This window comes from Dermacentor silvarum, chromosome 8 (assembly GCF_013339745.2).
Source record: "Dermacentor silvarum isolate Dsil-2018 chromosome 8, BIME_Dsil_1.4, whole genome shotgun sequence".
NCBI classification, from domain to species: domain Eukaryota; kingdom Metazoa; phylum Arthropoda; class Arachnida; order Ixodida; family Ixodidae; genus Dermacentor; species Dermacentor silvarum.
Genome location: NC_051161.1, coordinates 81,852,010 through 81,879,168, shown reverse-complemented (window position 1 = coordinate 81,879,168; position 27,159 = coordinate 81,852,010). Strand labels below are relative to the sequence as shown.

The 27,159-nt window shown below is 48.4% G+C and overlaps 3 protein-coding genes across 3 annotated transcripts; 2 read left to right on the top strand and 1 right to left on the bottom strand.

The window, feature by feature from the left end:
- Nucleotides 1-553: 553 nt before the first annotated feature.
- On the bottom strand, nucleotides 554-22,347 carry LOC119461487 (probable phosphorylase b kinase regulatory subunit alpha). The gene is made up of 3 exons (XM_037722822.2): nucleotides 22,170-22,347; nucleotides 6,276-9,203; nucleotides 554-2,276 (listed from the first exon to the last, which is right to left on the bottom strand). The coding sequence occupies exons 2-3, from the start codon at nucleotides 9,180-9,182 to the stop codon at nucleotides 1,713-1,715; spliced, it is 3,471 nt and encodes a 1,156-aa protein (XP_037578750.1). The 5' UTR covers nucleotides 9,183-9,203; nucleotides 22,170-22,347; the 3' UTR covers nucleotides 554-1,712.
- On the top strand, nucleotides 13,069-14,319 carry LOC119462232 (uncharacterized protein K02A2.6-like). Its single transcript, XM_037723579.1, has one exon. The coding sequence runs from the start codon at nucleotides 13,069-13,071 to the stop codon at nucleotides 14,317-14,319; it is 1,251 nt and encodes a 416-aa protein (XP_037579507.1).
- On the top strand, nucleotides 14,652-15,887 carry LOC119462231 (uncharacterized protein K02A2.6-like). The gene has a single exon (XM_037723578.1). It carries the CDS (start codon nucleotides 14,652-14,654, stop codon nucleotides 15,885-15,887), a length of 1,236 nt encoding a protein of 411 aa, XP_037579506.1.
- Nucleotides 22,348-27,159: the final 4,812 nt, after the last annotated feature.

Genomic DNA, 27,159 nt, shown 5'->3' with positions numbered 1-27,159 from the left:
TCAAAGCTGTCCTTGGCTTCGTTATTAATTTCATCTGCTAAATGCTTTATCTGTTATAACGTTTCTTACGCTAAACAAGTTGAACACGCACAGCTGCCCAATTCTTCATTAATATGGCACGAGTGTTGTACCCTCAGGCCTTAATAATAATGCTTAAGGATAAGCTCATGCTAGTCACAGCATATGGTTGTCTATGCTGTTCCAAGCAAGGCACTGGCGCACTATCTGTTCAGTGCGGGCGCGATATTAATAAATAATTGGGTGGCTGTACTACATTGACACTACTGTATATCCCTATAATTGAAATTACTAGCTGAGCAAGTTGGTAGCTGATCAGAAGCCCGACTAAGCAGCGCAAATCCAGATGGCACAGAAACAATGATACTAGTACTTTAATTGTCCTCGCCGATATAGATTGAATAGCGTCTGTGCTGTGTGACTTGTGCGTCCGTGGACTACTTCCTTGTCCCAATTTCGAACGACCATGCAGGCCCTCCTTGTGGCACAGAGGCGCTGGTGAAATAATCAAATTTCTCAAAGTAAAATGTGTCGAAAAAATCGTAAAGTATGACTTAACCACAACCTACAGGCATGATAGCGTCGAATTGTAATTTGAATATATGAGAAAACATCATTCTATTACGCGGAAATTTGAACACAAACCCCTTTTCCAGCATTTCTACCACTGATACAGCGGCGTGCCCCAATCGGTGGTCCTTGCAAGAACGCCATCTAGATGGTGCTTGCCTGCTCAACAGCGGTAAATGGGCTTTACAGCGGCGGCGCGCCGAGGCAAAGGTGCAGAAAAAAGAAAGCTGCGATTGCCGGGAAGCCCGACAGTCAGGAATCTTTGAGTACTATCGCGTTCCACTCTTAAAGGTGAAGCTTAAGCGTCCTCCACATTTTGGGGAATGAGAAACTATTCAACATTCGTTATGATAATCAAAGGTTATTTTTCTTGAATATTCATATTCGATTTGATTAGGAAACTTTGTTAATCGAAAACTCTTAGTAATATTATAACAAGGACAGCATTTAGGAGTTGTTTCAGAAGAGACTCAACCAATGTGATGGACAAAACACAATACACTAGAAGCATCTTCAAGATGGTTTACCTGTTCCGGGCTCTCTAATAAAGATGGTAATCCTAAAACCTCCCTTACTTCCTGGTGATTCCATGCATACAACACAGCAGCACCACCTTCTTCATCTAAGGAATTGTAACAAGTTCCATGGATGCCTCCGAAAGCAGCTTAAGGTGCATATGCCATGTGCCAAATGCCAATGATGATTTCAAAATTTAGGAGTGTGGCAGCTGGCCTGATGAGTGGGGTAAGGCAGCAGAAATGAAGAAAGACAACACAAAAATATGTGCAGGTATTGCCTGCAGTGCTTCAGCTGCAGATTACAGTGATCTGACACTGAAACTTAGCACCTGATGCATGGACCAGAGAAATACCAATGACACATATAGTATATATTACTGTGCAAAACAAAATAGTACCAAACAAGATCTCCATACAAGATTTATGTGCCAAAGGTGGCAAGCACGAAGAAATTCTTCGGATTTGTTGACCTAAATGTGCATGTCGTGACAAACTAACAACTACTAAAAGGAAAGGTAAGCATTTTTCCTGCAAATACAAACTTAACACTTGCTGTGACAATCTCTACATAAGGCCTTGTCCTTGTGCATCGAGTCAAGCGGGATCTCACGAAAGTGGACACTCCAGGACAGACTGCGGGAGGTCGTGGAGTGTGTAGGCCACCGAGCGAACTAGGTACGTCATGGTGCCGAAACAGCCGCTGGGTGCACTGTCAAGGAAATGCTGGCAGAGCCCCGCTGTCCGACAGCAGGCAACAAGAGGCGTGCTACCCGTGCAGCACAGCATCGAGTTCCCTCGGCAGATGCGCTGGTCCTCAAGAAACAGGGCGTGCGCCCTCTGGACAATGGTCTCGACGTCGATGGGCATGCTGAAGCTTGCCACGGCTTCGCTTTCGACAACTAGGCTCAACACCATGAGGGCTTCCACGAGCAGCTGCCTGTACTCGGGCTCAGGAACCTTGTTCAGCATCTCTTCGACGCGGAGTGCAAACTTGAACTCCCCGGGAGTCATCTCCCTGGTGAGCGTTTGCTGAAGGCACTCGCCGCCGGCCCAGACGCCGGGACAGCGCTCCAGCACGTGCCAGACGCATGAGTAGAAGCCGACGGGCACGCGGTTCAGGGCACCGTCGAGGCGCCGGCGACGTAGCCATTGCCCCTGGCGGTCAGACACCTGCAGCAGTGAGAATTGATAGAGTGCCTGATCGATCTAAGAGGCATTGATCAAAGAGGCCACGAGAGATCCTGTAGTACAGGGACGCTATATTGTACGCGTTCGAAAAGCCGACGTTTGGTTTCATCTCATGCGGTTGTTCAGGCGGCGCCAATATCATGGCACAGGCCAATCTATGCCAATCGCGAGAGGCATAGATAGCGGCCCAGAGCTCTGGATTAATTTTGAACACTTGAGGCTGTTAAAGGGGATAGGTAACAGGAATATTAATCTCACCATCAGATGGGTTAATTTAGTGTCGCTTCAAGCGAGTCCACTTAGCCGTTATAGTGTCATTCACAGGTTGTCACACGGAAATATTTACCGACTGTTGCTGTGGAATGCACTTGCTCACGAGTGCATTTGTCAAACTCAATTCACTGAGTTGACGTATTTAGCCTAGATAGCAGAGCTTCAACAATGAATCATACTGACACCATTTTTTTTATTTATTTCAAATGTAATAAGCGAGCCTGTGCCATATGCAAAAGAAATGGCCATTCTTTCTCTACCAACAAAAGCCACCTCATTTTTCAAGTGGCAACGCTTTGCCACTCTCAGCACTTCATCCAAAAGCGCAGCCTGTCGGTCATGTGTTGGATGCAATGCGTTTTGTCTTGGCTCTAAACAACTGATCACGTTATATTGAAAACCTTGCCTAAAATAATGAATATATATATATATATATGACTGATGATTATGGGTAGCGCAATGGTTAACATTGCACTGCCGTCAATTCCAAATGACACGTTTATTTCCCATGTAGCAGAGAGTGAGACTTGCTCAAAGTGCCACAAAATTTGCCCCTGTGATCGGGCCTTAAGCAGCGTTAGTAAATTACACTTCAACAATGATGTAGCCATTCTAACCATGAGATGAGGCTTGATAAACAAGAAAAGACGAAAAAAAAAAAAGATGGTTGGCAACACCACACTAACTTTCTGCACCAGATCACCAGAGCCTTGTGGATTTAGATGTTCAAACAAGTCTAGTTAATTGTACATCAGTAAAGAAGGACTACACTGCATTCTAAATAAGCTGAAGAATCAACCTAGCAAGTTTTGTGAGCTTCTTCCAAGTCAATAACAGACCTAACATAAGAATATACTTTGATATCCGTGACGTTACACTGACATATGGGTACTGTTATGGTGCAAAATTCAAGAAAGGGGAAGTTTCACATTAATTTTCTCCATTAATCATGAACTCTCCCACCAAATGAGTGAATAAAGCTTTGACAGAGTACTTCACCAGTCTCATCTGATTCAGTGATGTGGCCCTGTAACATGCACCAAAAATTTGGTACACAAGCTTTAGATTGCGGCCCCATTGGGATGTGGCCGCTGGAAATTGGTCAATGACTCAGCAGTAGAATGTGATATCCACTCAGCCACTGCAGTAGGTCCACATGCAATACGAAATTGAAGAAGCCTAATGATGTAAACAGCTCTGCTAAGACAGAAGACCAGCTAATTACATGGGACCATTCTCTGTACCTCACAGGATTACCTCACAGGAAATTAAACTGTGGGGTTTAATGACCTGAAACTTCACAGTGGGTTATGAGAGCCACAGTAGTGAAGGGCTCCCAATTAATTTTAGCCACCTGGTGTTTTTTAATGTGCACCTAAATCTACGTACAGAAGCATTTTTGCATTTCACCTCCGTGAAAATGCAACCGCGACGGACAGTAATCAAAATCACGGTCTCATGTTCAGCGCATACTACCACTGCAGCAGGCCTCAATAGTTTACTGAACCAACTGACCTTTATGTCACAAAAGGCTGCCACCTGTTCCAGCACAGGTTTGAAACCACATTCTCAAACTCATAATGAAAATGATGAGCATGCAGATCATTTTAATGAGGGTTGATGAAGAAGTGAGATGCCTAAGTACTGACCCAGCGGGGCAAGCAGATAATTCCGGGAAAGTATGTAGATGCCCCTCCCCCAAAGTAAGTCCAACTAAGAGGCAACAGTTAGTATAAAAGCCAGGCTAATGCACAAAATGTTTCATCCAAGCAGTCAAATAAAAATCTTTGGCAATTATATACGCACACTGTATATTATGCATACCTGCCAACCTGTAAACTTCGAAATTCTGAGAATTCCCACGAATGGTAGAGGGATAGCATGCATTTTTTAAAACTTTGGCCTTGACACACTCCTTTAGTGGCATACATACGCTTTTATTAATGATAGTTTAACTTTAGACACAGTACACAAGCAGCAGCACATCTGGGACTGACTCTTGAACAATAAATTGCACTGAGACCACAGAGACACTTACAGCGACTTGCCTACTTCAGGAATTACATCGAATCAAAGTTTCTCAATGTACTCCTCTGGTTTATCACGTTTTACAGTGCGACAAGGAAGTGGCACAAGTACCATCACAGGTATTTTTCTTGCATGTGTTTTTTGCAACCTTCGGCCCATCCCATCTTTCAATATATATTAAAAACCTGTTCATGAATAGAGCTTGCTTTTTGTAAAATATGATGGGCCAATTCATAAAGCTGTAAAATGAGCCCGAATTCCTAAAGGTTATGAAAAATTCAGAAGAGGGGGCAGGTGTGCTACCAGTCCATACAAGCTTCTGAAATGCACCTCAAGTTCTGTGACACACAGTAAGAACTGAAAGCTGGTCAGCATCTTTGACTACAGCATCGCTACTATGGCGGACACCAGATTAACTGATCACAATGATGGTTTTGGCACTACCGGTATTGTTTCAACGAGCTACACAGATGCACCAAGCTACCCACCCACCAATCCATTCACCCCCCTCCCCACATACACACACACTATGACAAGTATTTGAAGGATTTACCAAGAAACTTGCAAAAAGCAAGCCCGGCCAGGTCTGTTTACACTTGTCAGAACCAGTAAATCAGCAACCCAGCTGGGCTCATATGCGTTCAAATGTATGCTGTCCAGAGGCACGCAGTGAACAACAAAAAATGTGGCTGCAAACCTGAGCTAGAGGTAATGTCAATCCTTCCGTTCAACGTAAGCATTAGTTATTTCAGGAAAGAGTTGAAGCCAGTGAGACAGAGAGACGGAGCGCTATGTGGCATCAGTGAGACTTCAGTAAGCTTACTTACCAGAGATATAACGTAGGAAGAGAAGTGATGAGTTGTTACACTCCATCAGTTTTCTATAAAGGAGTCACTGACATGATGCGACACCTTCAATTTTTTTTTTTTGCATTATATGAAGATCCACGTCCTCTAGACCCTAGATAATATACTGGCAAGCATCACAGCGCCCTGAATAATTTAACGTGACACTTGTTTCTACAAACCAGTTACAGTACATGGGAGGCGGATGTGTCGTGAAACATTGACCCACTCTATGCGATCATTGTGGCTGTCAAATGTAAGTGCAGCCAGAAGAAAGGCACACAGCATTGAATAGAGGGAGTGAAGATGTTTCAGCCTCGAAAATCGCAATAGCATGTTGCATTAGAAAATAAAGCATGCAGAAAGAAACGAGCATGTCAAAGCTGAAACGGCACGCCAAACATGATAAAATCTCTAACTATGCACTCTTTGATAAGATAAGCGAACAATTTTAGGCACATACCGCGAGCAGTGCATACGATTTTCAGTGTTACATATTCCCAGAAATGGCGACCTTTGTATGCTCATGTCATCCCTGTTGCTGCAATGCAATGGGGACAGCAGCATTGTGGGAATGCACAAACATGAGGAATACTCTAGACATGGCTGGAGCCTGCTGGCCATTGCTTTGAGGCCCTGACTGTCCCACAACATGAACGTGCAATAAATGTAGCTGTTCGCACCTTGAATTTCTACTCTCGGGTCTCTCCCGTATTTAGCGCTGTTCTCTTTTACGCTCCAGTAATGTGCCAACCAGCTCACTTCAGTAATGAACTTCTAAATTTACTTCATGAAAATAACAGATTATATCTATAATAGTTATCTGTATCATTACCGGTGAGTCATCTTCTACGTCTCCGTGAACAAAGGTATCCACAACACTGCACTTGGCGGCGAAGCTTCCCGGGCTAACTGGTGATATGCTCTTGACAGCAGTCAGCTCTCGGCCGCTCAGGATGTTCCGCAGCAGCGACTTCATCTCAAAGGGACTGAGGTTGAGAAGGAGGTCGGCCGTGTCTTGTGGTGAGCATTTTGTTGCACGAGCCAGCTCGGCAGCCATGACCTGGATGATGAGACCGACGCGCAAGCGCAACATCTCCCGAAACAGGTGTGGGTCCGTTCGTATGAACATGGCCAAATAGGCAAGCAGCTCCTGTGTCAGCATGGCCGTGCTCTGGTCATTCTTGTGGGCGCGTGCGATAATGATTCGCAGCTCCTTGCTTGACAAAGGCCGAGTGATGACCTCCTCGTGTTGTGCAGGCATGCCAACTGTCACCTGCTTCTGGCGCACCAGGAGATCTGTCACCGACTTGGCCAGGTCCTCAACTCGCTTCCCAAGGCAGCTTGCGAAGTGCCGCACCAGCCCCCACTTGTGTTCTTGGCAGGTGCGTTCATAGAAGTCCTGAAAGAGGTCCTTAACTGTGACCACCGAGTGTGGCTGGCCCAGTCCTGTGTCCCAGTTGAGGCCCTTGTGAACAGAGAGGTAGTGAAGAATGTCCCCTTGCTCCTCCAGAGAATCAGTCTCGCGCAAGGTGGTTAGCAACTCCCACTCGGCAACATGGTCAAGGTGCAACTCTGACATTGCCCGGAGTGGAACCTCCTCTTCGAGAGACCCACGACGGGGTGTGATGGAAGCTACAGCTGTGGTTGGGTACGACGACATGAAAATGTTGAACTCGGGGTCAAAACCATCCCGACTGGTGATTGAGCGCGAGCGTTTCACAAGACCGGCGACACCAGATTTTCGAGAACGAGCACTTGGAATGCCCATGCGCAAAGGGTAATGCATGATGGCCCCGGGACGATTGAGCCACGTGCGCCGCATTTCCCGGTCCAGGTAGTCCCGCACTTGTGTCGGCAGGCTGTCTGGGTTCCCATCTTCATAATCTCTCAAAAAGTCTAGACTGGCAATGCAGGAAGTGCTAATAAAATCACCAAGCCTGCCTAAGCAGACTCTTGTGCCATTGAGGTAGCCACTGGATAACTTCTTTATTGTCTGGCGCAAGCTAAGTGGAACCTTCCCATTAACCAGCTGTCTTTGTTGAAGTGTCACAACCATCGTTGGTCGCCCGAGGATGTTCCAGTGAGACTGCAATACAGAAATGTTTGAACACAGTGTGTCTGCAAATAGGTCCAAATCATTCACCAAGTGAAATTCTTCACTGTCCAAGTTCTGTGGCGAGAAGACAAATAGCCGATCCTGGAGCAGGTAGAGCTTGCTTGTTGCCAACAGGCCCGCATCTTTGGTTGGACGACCCTTAAGCCCAAGCTTGCGGTTTCGGCCTAGATAGGAATAAAGCTCCCCCAACACTCGAGCAGGCTGCACTTCAAAAGGGCACACCTCAGTGACAGTTTGAATGTCTGCTGAGATAGCCGAGAGCTTTTCCTGGAGGACCGAATCTTCAGCCAACAAAACCACCTGAACTACAACTTCGGGCCGCTTCAGGGAGCACAGGCGACGATTCAGTGGGTCCAACTCGCCAGGCGCAAGGAACCCTTCCTGCAAAAGACGGCCCAGTATGAAGAGAGACTGTGACCACATGTACGGGACCTGCCCGACTGGCACCCTGGCCTGACTGTGGGGTGTCTCAGACTCCAGATGTACTTTGTCCGCTGGTACACCATACATCTCGGGTACATGTCTGAGACCTTCCTCTGTCCTTATCATAACTTGTTCTAACTTTTCAGAATATTCGTCCACCATGCCCTTATCACCCCGGAAGCAAGCATCTATGATCATGTAGCAGAAAAAGAGAGGCCATTCACACTCGATGTTGTCAAATGCTTTCAGTTCCCAGGGTTCATAGTGCAACCTTCGAGAATCCTCTCTCGCAGTCTTGTAACCGTCCCGCAGGAACCTCTTACAGCCATAGTGGCCCTGAAGCTTTTCAATGACAGCTGTGCGTGTTGTTTCGATTAGTTCAGGGTCTGTGACAGAGAATGCCGGAAAACCAATCACTGTTAGCAATGCTGCACCCACTTCCTTTGAGTTTGACTCCCGCGGCAACATTGAGTTGAGCACTGCATCACACTTCTGGGCTTCATCTGGAAGCACGTGGATGACTGAAGGTGGTCCGCCTCTGCCGCCGAACAAGTCCAGCTCATTCATGGCCTCTAAGGCAGCCTTGGCAGCACCCACAGAGCTGGCATTGAGCTCTGGAAGTCCGTGGTTGGTCTTGTCTCCGCGTTCCCATATGCCATAGTCTGGAATGCAGTAGGCGTTCTCTATGTAAAACACAAGGTTCTGCACAAACGCCACCTCGTCGAGACTAAACACAACCTGGAGGCCCGACGCAGTCATTTGCGCCAGCACCAGAAGGTACACAGAAGTAGCGTCGAGCTGCAGATGACCCCACTCCGCATCACCAACACAAGTGCTCCCCGTCACAGAGCTGTACTTGGCGTGAATGCAGTCCGCAGGGCTCAGGCTCTCCTTGAAGCGCTCGACTTTGTCTTTTTGCTTCATCATGGCCATGAGCAGACCACGCATAAGCTTGACGCAACTTTGCTCCAGCTCGTACGTCTTGGCACGATCTTCGTCAAGCTCCGCATTCTTCTTGTATGCCATGGACAGTGCCCACACTGACAGCACGCAGTAGACGTTGTCACGCACCCATGCATGGTTCTCATACTTCTGGGATGGGATCAGGCCAGTGACGGGATCCTGGTAGTTCAGGATGGTGCGGAACAGCAGGCGCTGGTAGTAGTCCAGCCGGACGCCAGAGTTGCTCCTGCTCCTCATGCTTCCTTGGTTTCAGCAGGCCTGGGAATGTAAAAGAGGTTAGTGGCCTAGTGTCCCAAAGGTAACGCTGTCGCAACGCTAATGCAATACCAAGAAGCATTTGGCACCTAGTCTAGCATGGCCTCTGCCAGTCTAGCATGGCCTCTGCCATGCTAGACTTGAGAATGGGACTAGAGTTGATACGTGGGCTTTAAGACAGGCCACCTTGGAGCACTCATCATCACCATCATCCTATTTATATCCATTGCAGGAGAAAGGCCTCTCCCAGCGATCTCTAAGTGTCAGCTGACACCATCCCATGCCAGTAAATTTTCCAATTTTATCACACTACCTCCTTCTCTGCCATCCTCAACTGTGCTTTCCTTCTCTCTCCCCCTCATTCTCTCTGGTTTATCCGCCCTATGCATTACATAGCCGGCCCACTCCATTTCTTTCTCTTATTGTCAATTAGAATATCGGTTACTCTTGTTTGCTCTCTAATCTAAACCGCTGTCTTCCTATCCTTAACGTTATTCCTAACAATTTTTTTTGTTCCATCATTCGTTGAACGGTCCAACTTTTCCCAAGCTTCTTGCAAATCTCCAAGTTTCTGCCCCATATGTAAGTACAGGTAGAATGCAGTGATCGTACACTTTCCTTTTTAAGGGTCGCAGTGAGCTGCCGGTCATGGCTTAGCAATGCCTGCCTTAATGCTTGGAACACTATCATAGTGCAAACAAGACAAATATATAAGAACAAGGTACAGCACGGCCTTCATCGACGTCAGCTCTCTGTGTCCTTGCTACATCTGCATCCCGTTTTTGAGAATAGTACTGTGCTTCACACTTAACCCCCATTATCTATAGAAACAGTTGGTTGGGATGGCTCGCTTCAAACAGTGCCCGATTCCCACTACACATGCTGTGGGAATCGATTAAGTGACACTTTGGGTAAGCCAGCAAGATGAAATGGTGCAGTCGATTTTGGCGTCCCAAAACTGTTCTCAGCTATGGCTGTGGAAGTGCACCGCAGCCCCTCCAACGACCACACAATATAAACCTTCGGATGCTACAAAGAAAGCTTCACTATAAACAGAGCTTCCCAACTGCAGCCAGTTTTGTCTCACAGAAACTATAGAATAGGCGTTGAGCGAATATGGTTGTGAATAGCGATGGTGCAGCTGCATGGGCTTCTTTTTCAGGCTCCGAACTTCAATATTCATTGTCAGCTAGCACAGCGCGCAAACACTCACTAAAGTATTGGCATGAGACATGACTCGCACATCAAGTGTCTCAATGCACTAGCTTGCATGAGGGAAGCTGGTAAGGGTGTTATTCTACATATGCCCACATCTTTACCTATCAGCCGAGCACCGGGCTGCTGTGCATGGAGCACCAGGTTTGGAATCTATCATTGTACAAATAATTTTAACTTATTGAGAATTTTCACTCGGCGAGACAGTAGGTAGGAAAAGAAAGCTTAACATTAAAATGTTAAGGCTTGAAACTTGACTGTGCTGAACTTAAGTGAAGACGATCTTCTGAAGTAGCTAAGGTGAGCACCACTTCTGGACTAATGTATTTAGCGGCACATAGTGTAGAGTATCAAAATTTGCTTTTAGGTGTCATATTGTTACGTGAAGGATGAGTCAATTAGACGAGCAACTATTTACAGATTATATTTACAACAGCGGTTGCAGCGCTGACCAGTTAGATTCACAGCGCGAGCCCAGTTCATTCTTCCTCTTTTCTCGAGTGATGGCGCCCACACGACTCGTTCAAACAATCAAATACCACACGCATGTAGCAAAACCTCCCGGTAGCAGAAGCGACGTCCGGGAGCGTCTAAATGTCAACACTGGGAGGGTGATATTGCTTCAGTCGTGTAACGTGCACAATATCAGTGGACTGGGAAGCAGATGGAGCATCAGGGACGATCTCGTAGGTGACGGGAGTCACGGCACGAAGCACTCGGTATGGGCCTGTGTAGCGAGACAGCAGTTTTTCGGACAGGCCGACCTGATGCGCCGGAGACCACAATAGCACCACAGAACCAGACAGGAAGTGCACGTCTCGGTGTCGCCGGTCGTACAAACGCCTTTGACTCTCTTGGGAGTTCAGAAGGTGGTCATGGGCAATTTCCCTTCCGTGGGCAGCGCGGGCGATGGTGTCAAGTGTATATTCACTGGTCGGTGCCGTGTGAACAGGGAGGGTTGTGTCGAGGGGCAGTGCTGGTTCTCGGCTGAACAGATGGAAAAACGGGGATAACCAGCTGTGTCATGGCGCGAGGAATTCTAAGCAAACGTGACAAACGATAGAGCGAGGTCCCAGTCAGTGTGGTCTGAAGAGACATACTTCACGAGCATGTCTGTGAGAGTGCGGTTGAGACGCTCCGTGAGGCCATTTGTTTGCGGATGGTATGACGTGGATAGCTTGTGCTTCGTGGCACAGGACGGCAGAATGTCTGCGATAACATTTGATAGGAATGTCCGACCACGGTCTGTGAGAAGTTGTCGCATAGAAGAAAATCGGCGACATCTGTGGCGCAGCTTATAGGGAGCGCTCGGGTGATGGCGTAGCCCATGGTGTAATCCGTGGCCACAGCGCTGCACCTGTTCCCAGAGGTAGAAAGAGGAAAAGGGCCAAGTAAGTCTAAACCAACCCGTAAGAATGGCTCCGTGGGAATGTCGAGTGGGTGAAGGTACCCGGCAGGGAGCGTCGATGGTGTCTTGCGTCGCCGGCATTTCTCACACGCTGCTATGTATCTTCGAACAGAGCGAGCAAGCCCTGGCCAAAAGAAGTGTCAGCAGATCTGGTCGTAGGTATGTGACACAGCGAGGTGGCTGGCAGTGGGGAGGTTGTGAAGTTTGTGGAGAACAGCCGAGCGAAGGTGTTTAGGGATCACAAGCAGTAATTCTGGGCCGTCAGGGTGAACGTTGTGGCGGTAGAGTATGCCATCTTGAAGTATGAATAAGCGAAGGGAACTGTCGGCAAGTAACGATTCCAGGTGGTCAATGATGATACGTAAGGACGGGTCACGGCGCTGCTCGTCGGCAACATGGAGCAGTGGAAAAACAGAGAATGCAGGCGTCGGCGTCAGTATCAGACGTAGAGGTTGGGTCTTCAACTGGGTAGCAAGAGAGGCAGCCTGTGTCCTGGTGTTGGTGTCCCGACTTGTAAGTCACTGTGTAGAGATATTCTTGTAGTCAGAGGGCCCAACGACCGAGCCAGCCAGTAGGATCCTTGAGCGACGAAAGCCAACAGAGCGCATGATGGTCTGTGATTACTGAGAAGATCTTGCAATATAAATATGGGTGGAACTTGCTGGGTGGAACTATGGGTGGAAATATGGCTGAAACTGGGTGGAACGCAGCAACTGAGACCGCCGCAACGGGAAGCTAGCTCTGCCCAGTACGTACTCGTTCACAATGATGGCCGCCACAACGGAGGGGCTCGAGCCTTTCGACATCGCTCACCCTGAAGAGTGGGAGGACTATGCAGAACGTTTGCAGTTCTTTCTCGAGCTGTGGAGGTCCGCATGAACGCTGCCTGTGTCGGTTTCGGGGTGCCCAGTGCAGGGAATGTGGAAAAACCAGGCACATTGCTAAGGTCTGCTGGTCTCGGAGATAGCTTAGCCCACGTCGAAATGCCAGAGTCCAAGCCGGACGCAACAATTCAAGACCACTCCTCGCACAAACATTTCATACTGCGACGACTTGGCAGTTACTGCTATCAACAAAGTGTCTAAACCCGCCAAGAGGAAGATACATGTGAGTGTAAAAATCAAAGGCACACAGTGTCAGATGGAGGTGGATTCGGGATCAACCTTTTTCATTATCTCCGACGCCACAGCCAGGCACATTTTTCCAAAGGGATGTGTCCAAAACCTACAGCCACTTGACGTTATCATGAGGGACTATCAAGCCAACCGTATCGCTGTACGTGGAGTTGGTACTGTCCGAGTGCAGTTCAAAGATTTTGACGGCCTATTGCGCCTGGTCATTGTCAAGGGCGGGCGCCCAAGTCTTCTCGGGCTGGATTGGTTTCCGGCATTCGGTATCAATATCACGGGAGTGCAACGCATCGATCAGCAACCATCCTCACTTGATAACATATTCCGGGACTTTGCCTCTATGTTCGACGGGACGCTGGGCTGCTACAAGGGACCGCCCGTGCAGCTTGCACTTAACCCTGAGGTTGTGCCTATCCGCCTGAAGGCAAGGGTTCCTTTCGCACTGCGACCAAAAATCGACGCCAAACTGGACAAACTGATACAGCAAGGAATCCTAGAGCCGGTTGACCACGCTTGTTGGGAAACCCCTATTGTTACGCCACTGAAGGCAAATGGGGACGTCTGCATCTGTGCAGACTACAAGTGCACCATCAACAAAGCCTTGCAGCAGCAGCAGTCGTATCCGGTACCAGCTGTCAACCACCTGCTGGCATCCCTCTCTGGTGGAACTGTCTTTGCGAAGCTAGACTTTGCACAGGCCTACCAACAGCTCCCAGTGACAGATGAATCTGCAGAGGCACAGACCATTGTGACGCATCGGGGTGCTTTTTGCGTTCAACGATTACAATTCGGTGTCAGCGTCGCACCTGGCATCTTCCAGAGTTTAATGGAAAACCTACTGCGCGGACTACCAGGCGTCATTCCATATTTTGATGATGTCCTCATTTCAGGTGCATCACCCCAGGAATTGCTTAGTCGCCTTCGAGAGGTCCTTCAGCGGTTCCAAGATGCAGGGCTTAAGGTCAAGGAGGAGAAATGCCAGCTAGGAGTGACTCAAGTGGAATTTTTGGGTTTCCGAGTCGATGCTGAGGGAATCCACCCCACACTGGCCAAGACGCAAGCCATCCTTAATGCACCGTGGCCGTTGAACAGAGCCAAGCTAGAGGCCTTGCTGGGTCTTCTCAATTTCTATCATGCATTCCTTCCACACAAGGCCACTGTCACTGAACCCCTGCACCGTTTGTTGGACAAAGAAGGTCCCCTGGCTGTGGGGAAACCTACAACAAACTGCGTTCGACAATGTGAAGAAGCTACTGGCATCCAACCAGATGCTGACACACTTCGACGAGAAGAAGCCGGTAATCCTTGCCTGCGATGCATCCCCGTACGGAATAGGAGCGGTGTTGAGTCACAGAATGCCAGATGACACGGAAGCACCAATCACTTTTTATTCAAGAACCTTGTCCCCTACGGAGCGGAATTACGCTCAGATTGATAAGAAGGCACTCGCTGTGGCTGCTGGAGTAAAGAAGTTCCATGACTACGTATTCGGCCGCCCATTTCAGATCCATACAGACCACAAGCCGCTCCTGGGGCTCTTCACATCAGGCCGGCAAACGCCACAGATGCTTTCACCGCGAATGTTGCGTTGGTCCATTTTTCTGAATGGATACCAGCACACTCTCCACCACCGACCAGGAAAACAGTTAGGCCACGCAGATGGTCTCAGCAGACTGCCCCAAGCGAACCAGTGTCAGGATGACCCTTCGCCAGCAGAGGTCGTCATGCTTCTGGACGTACTTCCAGAATCTCCAGTCCATGCAGACGATGTGGCGAAGTACTCCTGCCAAGGACGCTATCCTCTCCCGCGTCGTCAACTGGGTGTGGAAGGGGTGGCCAAGGTGCGCTCCGAGTTCCGAATTCACACCATTTGTGTCCAGGCAATACGAGCTGTCTGCCCACAAGGGATGCTTACTGTGGGGTGACCGTGTGGTGATTCCACAGAAGCTTCGTTTCTGGGTCCTCAAAGCTCTGCATGTCGGACACCCCGGCATCGTCACAATGAAAGCGCTTGCCCGCAGTTATGTATGGTGGCGCGGCATGTATGCGGCCATTGAGGAATGGGTCCGGCGATGCCTTCCTTGCCAGAAAACACGGCCCGAGATGCCTCAGGCACCTGTGCACCCATGGACGACGACCCGGACTCCATGGTCACGCCTGCACATTGATTCTGCTGGTCCATTCCAAGGACAGACCTTCTTGATTGTGGTGGATTCTTATTCCAAATGGCTGGAGGTCATACCAATGTCATCAATGACATCGAGTGCTGTAATCACTACCTTACGAAGATTGTTCGCAACTCATGGCCTGCCAGATACCCTCGTCTCGGACAATGACCCGCAATTCACATCCACAGAATTTCGAGGGTTCCTGGATGCAAACCTCATCCGCCAAGTGACATCTGCACCGTTCCATCCATCCACGAACGGGCAGGCTGAAAGGATGGTACGGACCACCAAAGAGGCATTATCTCGGATAATCCGAGGAAGCTGGGCACAGCGCCTGGCAGACTTCACTCTACAGGAGCATGTAACTCCGCACACAGTCACGGGACGCTCCCCGTGCGAGTTACTGATGGGCCGCCAACTGTCTACCATGCTGGACCGACTGCACCCAGACCGGGCCCCTGACAAGTCCTCCCGATTGGCAGAAGGTCTGCCTACACCACGCACATTCCAGCCCGACGACCCTGTATTTGTACGCAACTACAGCCAGGGCCCACCATGGGTACCCAGTGTGATTTCCAGAGCAACTGGCCCGATCTCTTATGAGGTGGTTTTTCCGGACAGCCGTGTGTGTCGCTGGCACGTGGACCAGCTTCGTCGTCAGAGCAGCAGTCCCATGAGGTTAGCCGAAACCATACCTGAAGGACAGCCTGAGGTCCGGCCTGCATCAAGCCGGAGTGAGCTGCAGCAAGACACCAGATCCCAGTGAAACCGAGGAGCAACTAAGAGTCATGCTACCATCTGAGGAGCAACCAAGAGTCATGCTACCTTCGAACGACACAGCATCACCTCAGCCAGCAACAATAGAGCAAAGTGTAGAATTGCCGGGGCCACGCTGTTCGCAGCGTTCCCGTAAGACACCCCAACATCTTCGGGACTTTGTGCTGGCATTGGCTGACTGTTGAGTCCGAACTATGGGAGAAGGAGTGTTGTGTACCGATTCTGGATGCTGAGTTCCGCGGATGACGGATTTTCGTCAATCAGCCCTGGTGTTGAAGAGCGCCCTCTTCTGGCCCCAAGAGTATATATATATGCCAGTTGTAATCAAGATCCCCTGTTCTGTGTTGTTTCGTGACGACAATAAAGAGCTATTGCCGATACCGCCTTGTAGCGATGATGTCTCGCGATAGGACTCACGCAGCAACTTAACAGGTTCGGAACTCTGTAGGTGCAGACGGGTCACAGTGGGCCAAGAGTGGTGGATTAGTGAGAATCGTGATAAGGTGTGAACGCGCGGCAGCCTGAGGGGAACCCCACCGTAAAAGGCACATCTTTCTTCAGAAGTTCAGTGAGTGGTCGAGCGATTGCTGCAAAATCTTTCACGAACCGTCTGAAAATAAGAACAGAGCCCCACAAAACTCAAGATGTTTTTGACAGACTGAGGTACAGGAAAAGCCGTTACTGCTCTAACCTTCTCCGTGTTGGGTTGTACTCCGGCATCATCGACGAAGATTGCCTAGCACTGTAATCTGTCAGTGCCTGAAGTGGCACTTCGATGAGTTTAATTGGAGCCCAGCCTTGCGGAAGACGTCAAGGATAGTTGCGTCGCGCTGAAGGTGCGTCTCAAATGTAGGAGAAAACACAAGGATGTCATCGAGGTAACAAAGGCAAGTTGACCATTTGAAACCTTGAAGCAGAGACCATCATCCGTTCGAACGTGGCGGGGCATTGCATAAACCGAACGGCATAATCTTGAATTGGTTGAGGCTATCAATCTGGAGTGACGAAAGCGGTCTTTTCTTGGTCTTGCTCACTGACGGAAATCTGCCAATAACCAGATCGAAGATCGATGAACAAAAAGTATTTGGCACAGGGAAGACCATCAAGAGCGTCGTCAATTCTTGGTAAAGGGTAAACGTCCTTTTTAGTGATTTGGTTTAGGTGGTAGTTATCAACGCAGAAATGCCACGTGCCATCTTTCTTTTTGACGAGCATGATCGGCGACACCCAAGGACTCGACGAGGGCTCAACAATGCCTTTGGCAAGCATCTTCTTTACTTCCTGCTGAATAACTTGCCGCTCTGCCGTGGACACGCGATACGGTCGGCGGTGAATGGGAACAGCCTCACCAGTGTTTATCCGATGCTTAACAAGGGACGTCTGACCAAGTGGTCAATTGTCAGTGTCAAATATGTCATGGTAGGAAAGCAAAAGGCAATATAGGGCGGCTGCTTGGTCAGGTGCGAGGTCTGAAGCGACCATGGGACGTAATGGGGCATCAAGATTCAAGGCATCCTGCGGGTAATCAGGAGGATCTGGAGATGTGTCGGCTGCAAAAGCAGTGACGTGGTAGTCTGTCACTGACCGGAGCGTGGCCACCGCTATGCCTTCAGGCAACACTTGCTTTGTCAAGCCAAAATTGATAACGGGGAGACACATCCGATTAGCAGCAAGGGTTACGATGGAGTGTGGCACAGAGATGTCGCGTGCCAGGAGGACATAACGAATACGTGCGACGACATAGTCGCCATCAGGCACGGTTGCCGTTGAGGCCAATTTGACGAAGGTTAGGGCTTTTGTAGGTAAGCTAACAAACGCTGTAGTGCAGAGCATGTTTGATTGTTAGGAGGCGAACGTCTGAAAGAAGAGGAAGCTCGAGGTACAGCGTACCGGTGGAACAGTCGATGTGGGCAGAATGCGTCATCAGAAAGTCGAGCCCTAAGATTAGGTCATGAGGGCAACTGGCGAGCACGGTGAACAGGATTGGAACTCGGCGGCCAGCAATTTTTATGCGAGCAGTGCACTTACCCCTGACGGCGACAGTGGCACCATAGGCAACGCATACGGCTCGAGTGATGGCGGGTGTAAGAACCTTTTTGAGGTGACGACATAGGTTAGCGCTCATTGGGCTACAGTATCAATCAATGCCGTCAACGGAACGCCATCTACGTCTACTTCAATTAGGTTCGTGTTCGTGAGGAGCTTCAACGGACGATTTGGACAGGACGAACGTGATGCAGCACTACTTCCAAGAGCATGCATGCATGGCCTAGTTTTCCGTCTGGCGGGTTGGCGAGGAAAAGCGGCGAGGTTAGGGTGACGGGGAGCGACGGCGATCGCATGGAGGAGCGGCTGTCAAGGGCATCAGAAGTAGGGTACAGACGGTGAGCGTCAGCGTATGGGCGAGGAGCTAGGAATGAGCTCCAGTATGGCGGCATCCAGGGGGTGCGGCAGTGGCGGAATACATGACCAACTCGCTGGCAGCGTTAGCAGATCAGTTTGTCGTCTGGGGTTCACCATTCAGCAGGATTGTGTGGTCTGGGAGCGAAATACTGGTCATTGCAGGATGTGGACATGGGAATGGGTGCCGAATCAGGTCGGGAGACAGAGCAGGCGGTAGGGATGCGAAGGTTTGCAATTTCTTGCCGCACAACTGCTTGAATAACGGAAATAGTGGGGGTTGCTTGGTCAAAGATACTGTCAAGGGGTCGTGGATAAAGGGGGGCTGGACTCGCCACTTCAATCTCAGCGAACGATACGTGACGTTTTCTTGAAATGGTCGTGTGGCATTAAGAGTGGAGCAAGAGGACGTGGCAGGTGTGTTTGGGAGCCGGGAAAACTGTGGGACGATGCGGCGGCTTTTGGCTACCTCGAAGCGGCGGAATTCTTTCACGATGGCAGCGAAAGTAGAAACGTCGTTATAGAGGAGCAAATTGAAGGCGTCGTCCACGATGCCCTTTAGGATATGGCTCACCTTGTCAGCTTCGGTCATGTGCTTGTCGACTTTCCGGCAAAGCACGAGCACTTCCTGTATGTAGGAGACATATGATTCGGTCGACGACTGGACACGGGTGGCAAGCTCTTTTCGCGCAGCCTGCTGGCGACCTGACAGGTTGCCAAATAGGTCGCGAAGCCTCTATTTGAAAATGTCCCAGCTGGAGAGCTCGGCCTCATGGATGTGAAACCAGACACGCGGTGTCCCGTCCAGATACAGATCACATTGGCAAGCATGATGGTAGGGTCCCAGTGGTGGCTTTGGCTAACATGCTCATCCATGCTGAGACAGTCGTCGACGTCAAAGCCAGTTTGGGAGGAGATTATCCCAGGATCACGGAGACTAGGAACCGTAACGTACGCTGTAGTTGGCGCCGCAGGTGTAGGTGGCGACGGGGTGGTTCCATCGGAAGCCATGGCCGAGAAGACGACGGTGTGGCCGCTTAGGAGCTCCGTGACGAGGACGGGGAACGTTCCACCTCCACCACAATGTTACGCGAAGGACGAGTCAATCAGACGAGCAACTATTTACAGATTATAGTTACAACAGCGGTTGCAGCGCTGACCAGTTAGATTCACAGCGTGAGCCCAGTTCATTCTTTGTCTTTTCGAAAGTGATGGCGCCCACGCGCCTCGTTCAAACAATCAAATACCGCACGTGTGTAGCAATATGCACTTCTAACTGTAATCAGCTGGCATGACATCAATTCAGTAACCCTACTTTGCACTGATAGAGCAAACTCTTCAGAGACCTCATGTAGCAAAAAACAACAAGAAGGTCAGCACACAAACGAGGAGTGCTGAAAACCCCTTAGTCAATCAGTACCATTTAATTTGAATGGCAAATAGGCAAGTTGGTAGGGATACATTAGAATCCGAGCATCGAACTGGAAAAACCACTAGACCAAGAGATTCTTCATAAACTTGACAATGTATATGTACACCAACACAAAACCCCCCAACTAATGCATGTGTAAATGCAGCCTCCATCATACTTAACCCAAACACCTTAAGCTCCTTTCTGTTTCTTCTGTGGATGGTGCTGGTGATTTCCAGTTGGGGTGCCTTGAAACTGCTAGCATATGCGCCTCCCTTCCAAAGTTTTCTAGGTTTGCTCCTTAGACCCTATGTTTGTCAGACCCTACATTGAGCTACTAGAGATTTGTCTTGATTATTCGGGTTATGTCTGATGGCAACGTACAGCAATACTTGTGGCTGAATTAATCAGTGGCACTGGCATGGTGCTGCATGTAAGCTAGTAGGTTGTGGTGTGCTATTAACTTACTCGGTAGTAACCACATGTCACGTGGTCCTTCTTCCAGATTTGCTATATATGGTGCAACTAAATTCTAAACCATCTTTCCAGTGGTAAAATAAATATGTTGGAGAACACGAAGTAAGAAATAGTCGTTTGTTTGTTAAAAAATTTTACATCAGAAGAGTGCTGGATGTATCATGAGGGCCTTTCAGGAGTTAAAACAGTGAGAAAATTGCTCTATTAGAGAATACCCAGTCTGCAAACAATGTCCTAAGGATAGCCGGTATAACGTAAAACTATTCCAATCTGTTTTTATTCCAAAACCGCCATTAGCTCTCCGTGATAGGTCAGAATAGCCAGGGTCCAGAATACATGGGAGGCCTCTTGCCCAAGTGCGTGGAGACAGCCATTTTGACCTATCACAGAGGGCTAATGGCGGATTTGGAATAAAAACAGATTGGAATAGTTTTACATTACACCGGCCGATATTGTCACATAGTGTGAATGTTTTCTTTCTAGCCTCATAAAGGTATTCGGATGAGGACACCCTCAGTACATAGCTTTTCACAATTCTTTAGGGTGCAACTTTATGAAACAACCAACAAAAGTTTACTACAGGGCAATGTCAATGTCACAGTGTTGCAGTTAGTGTTTGTTACAGGTATTTGGCTTATGTTCATGTAACAGCATACATATTGTGCGTTAGCTTTAAAGAACTTTATACAGGTACAGCTAGTAAATTAATATGACTAAACTCACGACATGATTTAGTAGCCTACGATGAATTCATATGCCACCAGCTCCTCTCGTGTACATGGACATAATGGCTTGCGCACTTTGCATCCCTGATGTCTTTTTGGCATAGAAACAGCCCTTTGAAATAATATTCTGCATTTTCTAGAAAGGTGATGAACTAACAATGAATGAAAAAAAAAAAAAAAAACTAACCAGTCAGACAATAAACTTATTACTCAAAACCACTTGATAGTCTGCATTTACCAAGTTCATTCGCTTCTGAAAAGTGCTCCTCACTAGTTTGTCACATGTTAAAGCAAAGGTGCCACCCATAATCCAACCCTGATATTGTCCATAAAAGATCTTGAAACATTATTGTTATACCTTTCTCAGTATCTGCTCCAAACGTCCCTAGTGAATCTCACCTGAACATTTAATTTAATTATTATTCTTTTAATGTGCGGGGCATGCTCAGGTTGTTTGAATGCCTCCTAGAGCAGATATCCTAGATACTTCAAGATCTATTCGTGTTATCTAGGCGACTACTAAAATAATGAGCTGCGATTTATCCGGTATTGTCAGTAAATTGACACCTACCTTTTCACTACCAGTGAGTACCACCAAGCTCTCTAGAAACTGCTGGGATTTTATTGGACATGTATTTATGAAGCGCATTCGCTTGTGAATGTCAAATATCTAACGCGATACAAGGACACGCGATTTTCGTTTCGACGGAATTAAACGGGCATTTACAAAAAAACAGGACCATGATTTCAACTTTTACGCAGGATCAAATGTCACATACACGTCAAAACAGGGTGGAGTACGTTGCAGGCCTTTCCAATCGATACTCAGCTATTTGTAGGTTCACCAAAGGCGCCCGTAACAATAGGAACACAAAAACACAAACGGAGCTGAAAAACAGATTTTGGTCGGACGACTTCACACGCATATAGCGCATATCAACGCACCCTTCATGCTCAGCTATCTGCGGAAATAGCCACTCTGATTGCTCAACCGCAGCCGACTGGAGACGCGTAATCTAGTCTCAGCTGCGGCTTGGTATACCGTGCACAAATCAACATGACGTCTTGTTCGGCGTCGGCTATTCTAGCCACCCAAGTCTGGCCAACACATGTCTGGCGAAACCACAGACGTTGACAATGTTGCTCATTTATACGATGCTATTTCCTCGGCATCTTCCAACGACACGCTTGAGCAGAGAGCGGCGTCAAAGGCTGTAGCTAAGCGAAATCGCTCGCTAACAGCGCAAAGCCTACTCACCTTTGGTTACTTGTAACAATAGGACAAGTTATACGCTTGGTAAATACTGCTGCTCGAGAAGGTGTCACGCATCGGGCGGCGCGTGATAGAAACAAACACATGAAACTTCATTGTCACGTTCACCTACACCTCCATGAAACGCGCGGACTGACAATGCGGATCGGCTCGGCCGGCTCGGCCAGCTGACTTGAGTGGCCGGGCTAGGCTTGGCTGTAATGTCTGCACCGTCCGTACCAACTGTACTGGACCTGAGCTAGAGTACACTCTACCTGAACGGCACGGGACCTGAAGTCCATAGATATTTTTGCATTTTTAGACAATATCTAGGGACTTTAATGGGAGAGAGAGAGAGAGAGTATGTGATTTTGAAGAGACGCTATTTTCTGCAACCCTTTAGGGCGCACGACTCGGCGCGCTTGCTAATGGTTGAAGACAAGGCTGAGAACGTGAGAGAGCATTACCTCACGCAGGTAGTCTTGGTAAGTGCTGGTGATGAAAAACTTTTAATTGTACTACAAAACGAACGAGGAGGTGTGCTCAGGACGACCCTGAAGAGGGCCGCCTCGCTCAGTGGCGGCCCAAGATTGGCTGAGACGTTTGGTTCCCAGGAGCCATGCTAGCTATATGCCAGAAGTTTTTATTCGGTGCGCGCTTGTTCGGCTGCCATGCCATGGGTCTGCCTGCAGACCGGGAACACTGAAACCAACCACTCACTTTGACGTGGAATCATGTGCGTGGAATCACGTGCTGGACCGACAGGTTTGGCTTCAATCGCATCGCGAGATGCTTCGTCCCATGGAGGAAGGAAAAAACTAGGAGGGAGCAATAAGTCACTCGGCCAGCCTTGTCCAGTGAACGCTCCGTGACGCCAGACCCTTTGCTCCTGCTTTGCCCAGTGTCGATCGGCCCAACACGTGACATCTTGCGTCGAGGTCACGGAGCAAGAATCGAGATTTGCCGAGACGTTTGGTGCCCGTAGTTTTTAGTCAATGCGCGCTTGTTCGAGGGCATTCCGGGGGCCTTGCCGCAGCGCTGCATGCAAGCGGCAGCCCCAAAATTTACCGCGAGTTCTGACGTGACTGTCACATGTTGGGCCGACACTCTTGACTTCATTCGCGTTGCGCGATGCTCCCTCCTAACTTTTTCCTTCCTCCATGGCCGGGAAGCTGCTGACATGGCCTGCGACGTGATCGCACAGAGCTTAAATGTGTCAAGCTTATAAAGCGAATAGCTTTCATTGGCTCTTTCTTCCATTTTTTTCGTGGTCGGACTTTCACCGCCGATACAAAAGCGCCAATGAAAAGGGGGCGCGATCTCGCGTAACCGACCGCTATTTGAGGCGCATGTGCTCTCACGGGAGAGTTTTGGGGTATCTGAAGGTTTAGATGCTGTGGTGGAGCACCCAATGAGGACATTGTGCACAGGTGTTCTCTGGAATAGCCCTCTATTCACACCGCTCTTTCCCCTTGTGGCTGTTGCGGGAGAGGAGGATTATATCCCCTTGATAATTTGAAAGTAGCGACACTCTCCTCCCCGCCGCGCTTTCCTCCTCGATTCTCCTCGAGCGCCGGCTGGGTGCGACTGTTTTCACAACAAATCCGTGCAGGGGCGGGGCCTCGCCTCCGATGACGTTCACCATTTTCCTTTTTTTTCTTCCTCTCTGTTTGGCGGCGGCGTTGGAACGGAGAACACGCTGGGCTGGTGGTGACTAGGCACAACTGTGGCTGCCTCTGCGCCGCCAAACAGAGAGGAAAAAAAATGGTGATACTGCCTCGATGACGTATCACCATTTTCTTTTTTTCTTCCTCTCTGTTTGGCGGCGGCGTTGGAACGGAGAACACGGTGGGCTGGTGGCGACTAGGCACAATTGTGGCTGCCTCCGCGCCGCCAAACAGAGAGGGAAAAAATGGTGATACTGCCTCGATGACGTATCACCATTTACTTTTTTTTTCTTCCTCTCTGTTTGGCGGCGGCGTTGGAACGGAGAACACGGTGGGCTGGTGGTGACTAGGCACAACTGTGGCTGCTGTTAAGGGATCGGTGGTATTCCTAAATAAGCGCATCACTGTTTTGATGATCCAAATATTATCTCACTATCAGGGAGGAAGCAATGCACTTGACTGGAGCAGTATTTTTTTATTTAGGGTGTTGCGGCACCGCGGCTTCCGCCGCCGCACCGGGGCACAACCGACCGCGCCGCCGAACACAGAGGAAAAAAATGGTGATACGTCATCGAGGCGAGGCCCCGCTCCTGCACGGATTTCTTGTGAAAACAGTCGTACCCGCGCCGGCTGCGCGCTGCGCACGGCACGCTTTTTCGCCTTGGCTCCCGTGGTCGGGCGGCAGCATTCGATGGAGGCGCATGATTTTGGGCCAGTTGCGTGCCCCAAGGTGTAGAAAATTTTGAAAAATGGTGATAACAGCATCGAGAATGCTGACAGCAACTTTTATGAGCAGGTTGGCTTCTTCTTAAAGCCGTATGGATGAGGCACACTGATGTAAAAGGACCTTTGAGGCGAGTTCTATACCTCAGACATTTTTTATGCCACATGATACGACGCTTTACTTTGTGCATCTGATCTAGTATTGCTTGTGGCACATCCCTCTGTGTTTGGCATTTTTTCTTGCCTTTGCGCGCATGTGCACCGCAGGTATTATTTCAGCGTGCCTTCTTATAAGGAATTAGTCGCGAGTGCATCGTCCATGTGTTTCTTTCAATGTGAAAGTAGATTTTGCGCCGTGGTCTCTAGATTGAATAGGACGGTCATCAGTAAAATGCAGCTAGAACATTTAGCGAAGAGTTAATCACGCAGGCAGGATGAATAAAGCGTCCTTTATACAATTAAAAGTGACTAATAAGTTGCAGTGCTAAACATTATTGTCCACATAATATCACATTGCATCACAACCATCATCATTATTTATTGCTCAACCTTCACAATCAAAGCACATTGATGCAATGACTTCAGCTCGTGTTACATCGATGGAAAAAGCTTACCCACAGAACAAAACCGAAGAAAGGTGATCTTAACGCATTCACTATCATTAAGAAGTCGATATCAACAGCAAGGGTGCACGATCATGTGAACACCCCTGCACATTACGTGTATCCGTGAGAAAACCAAATAATAACCGTCACCCACTCATGCGTGCATGGCAGCCCAGTTCAAAGCAAGTTCAAGAACTGAAAAAATTCAGGTGTCCTTAGCTATCGCCTAAGAGACGCGAATAAGAAAGCCTTGTAAAGTCTACTATAATTCACCTTAATCCACACTAATCCACCTTCACGCACCTTATTCGACCGTAATCCATCCTAATCCTCCTTAATAGACGTTAATCCTCCTTAATACAACTTAATCGACCTTAATCCACCTTATTAAACCTTAATCCTCCTTAATACACTTTAATCGACCTTATCTATCCTAATCCACCTTAATCCTCCGTCATGCACATTAATGAACCTTAATCCACCCTAATACTATTTATTACACCTTAATCCACTCTAATGCACCTTAATGCTACTTCATCATCATCATCAGCCTTTATTTACGTCCACTGCTGGACAAGGGCCTCTCCCTGCGATCTCCAATTACCCCTGTCTTGCGCTAGCTGATTCCAACTTGCGAATGCGAATTTCCTAACTTCATCACTCCACCTAGTTTTCTGCCGTCCTCGACTGCGCTGCCCTTCTCTTGGTATCCATTTTGTAACTCTAATGGTCTAGCGGTTATCCATCATACGCATTACACGGCTTGCCCAGCTCCACTTTTTCCGCTTAGTGTCAACTACAATATCGGCTATCCACGTTTGTTCTCTGATCCACACCTCTCTTCCTGTCTCTTAACGTTAGGCCTAACATTTTTCGTTCCATCGCTCTTTGTGCGGTCCTTAACTTGTTGTCGAGCTTCTTTGTTAACCTCCAAGTTTCTGCCCCATATGTTAGCACCGGTAGAATGCAATGTTTGTACACTTTTCTTTTCAACGACAGTGGTAATCTCCCAGTCAGGATTTGGTAATGCCTGCCGTATGCACTCCAGCCCAATTTTATACTTCTATAAATTTCTTTCTCATGATCAGGGTCCCCTGTGAGTAAGTAACCTAGATAAACATACTCCTTTACAGGCACTAGAGGCTGACTGGCGATCCTGAAATCTTGTTCCCTTGCCAGGCTATTGAACATTATCTAATCCACCCTAATTCTCCTTAATCGACCTTAATCCAACATATCCTCCTTATCACACCTTAATCCACCTTTATCGATCTTAGTCCACCCTAATCAACCTTAATCCTCTTTCATCCACCTTAATGCACCCTAATCCACCTTAATCCATGCTAATCCAATCACTAACCAGTCATTAATTTGCTAACCATTAATAATGTATTGTACATGACTGGACATGCTTTGGTTCGCTTCTGGCCTTGCTTAGGCCATGTGACTTCCTGTACCTCACAACGCGACCTTGAAACAGATCTAAGGTTTTTGCCTTAAAATGTGGACTAGCTAGCGCTCACCACCAGCTGCAACACCAAGGGTATCATCATCATCATCATCAGCCTATATATTATGTACACTGCAGGACGAAGTCCTCTCCCTGCGATCTCCAATTACCCCTGTCTTGGGTATACTTGCCACAAATTTTTTCAGGCCCTGCGTTCATTGTATTTAAGTGACTGACACACATAGAAGTAAGCTGGAAAGAATAGCTCGTCTACAAGCTGCTATTTCGATTTTCAGTAAAACAGGCCACGGATCCTAATAATCGCGAAAAGTGCGATCGAGAGGCGGTATTTTCGGGAATATTTGTTCAGTGGAAAGTAGAATCTATAGTGCTGCATTTCCGATTGAATAACAGTTGACTACGTGTGAGGTGATGGAGTTCCAGCAGAATATTCAGCATACTGAGGAGAACCCCATTTTTATGCAACATACAAATTGCCGCAGCAAAAACGCTAATGAGCTGGCCGGAAGAATTAAAAAAGAGGCAGCATT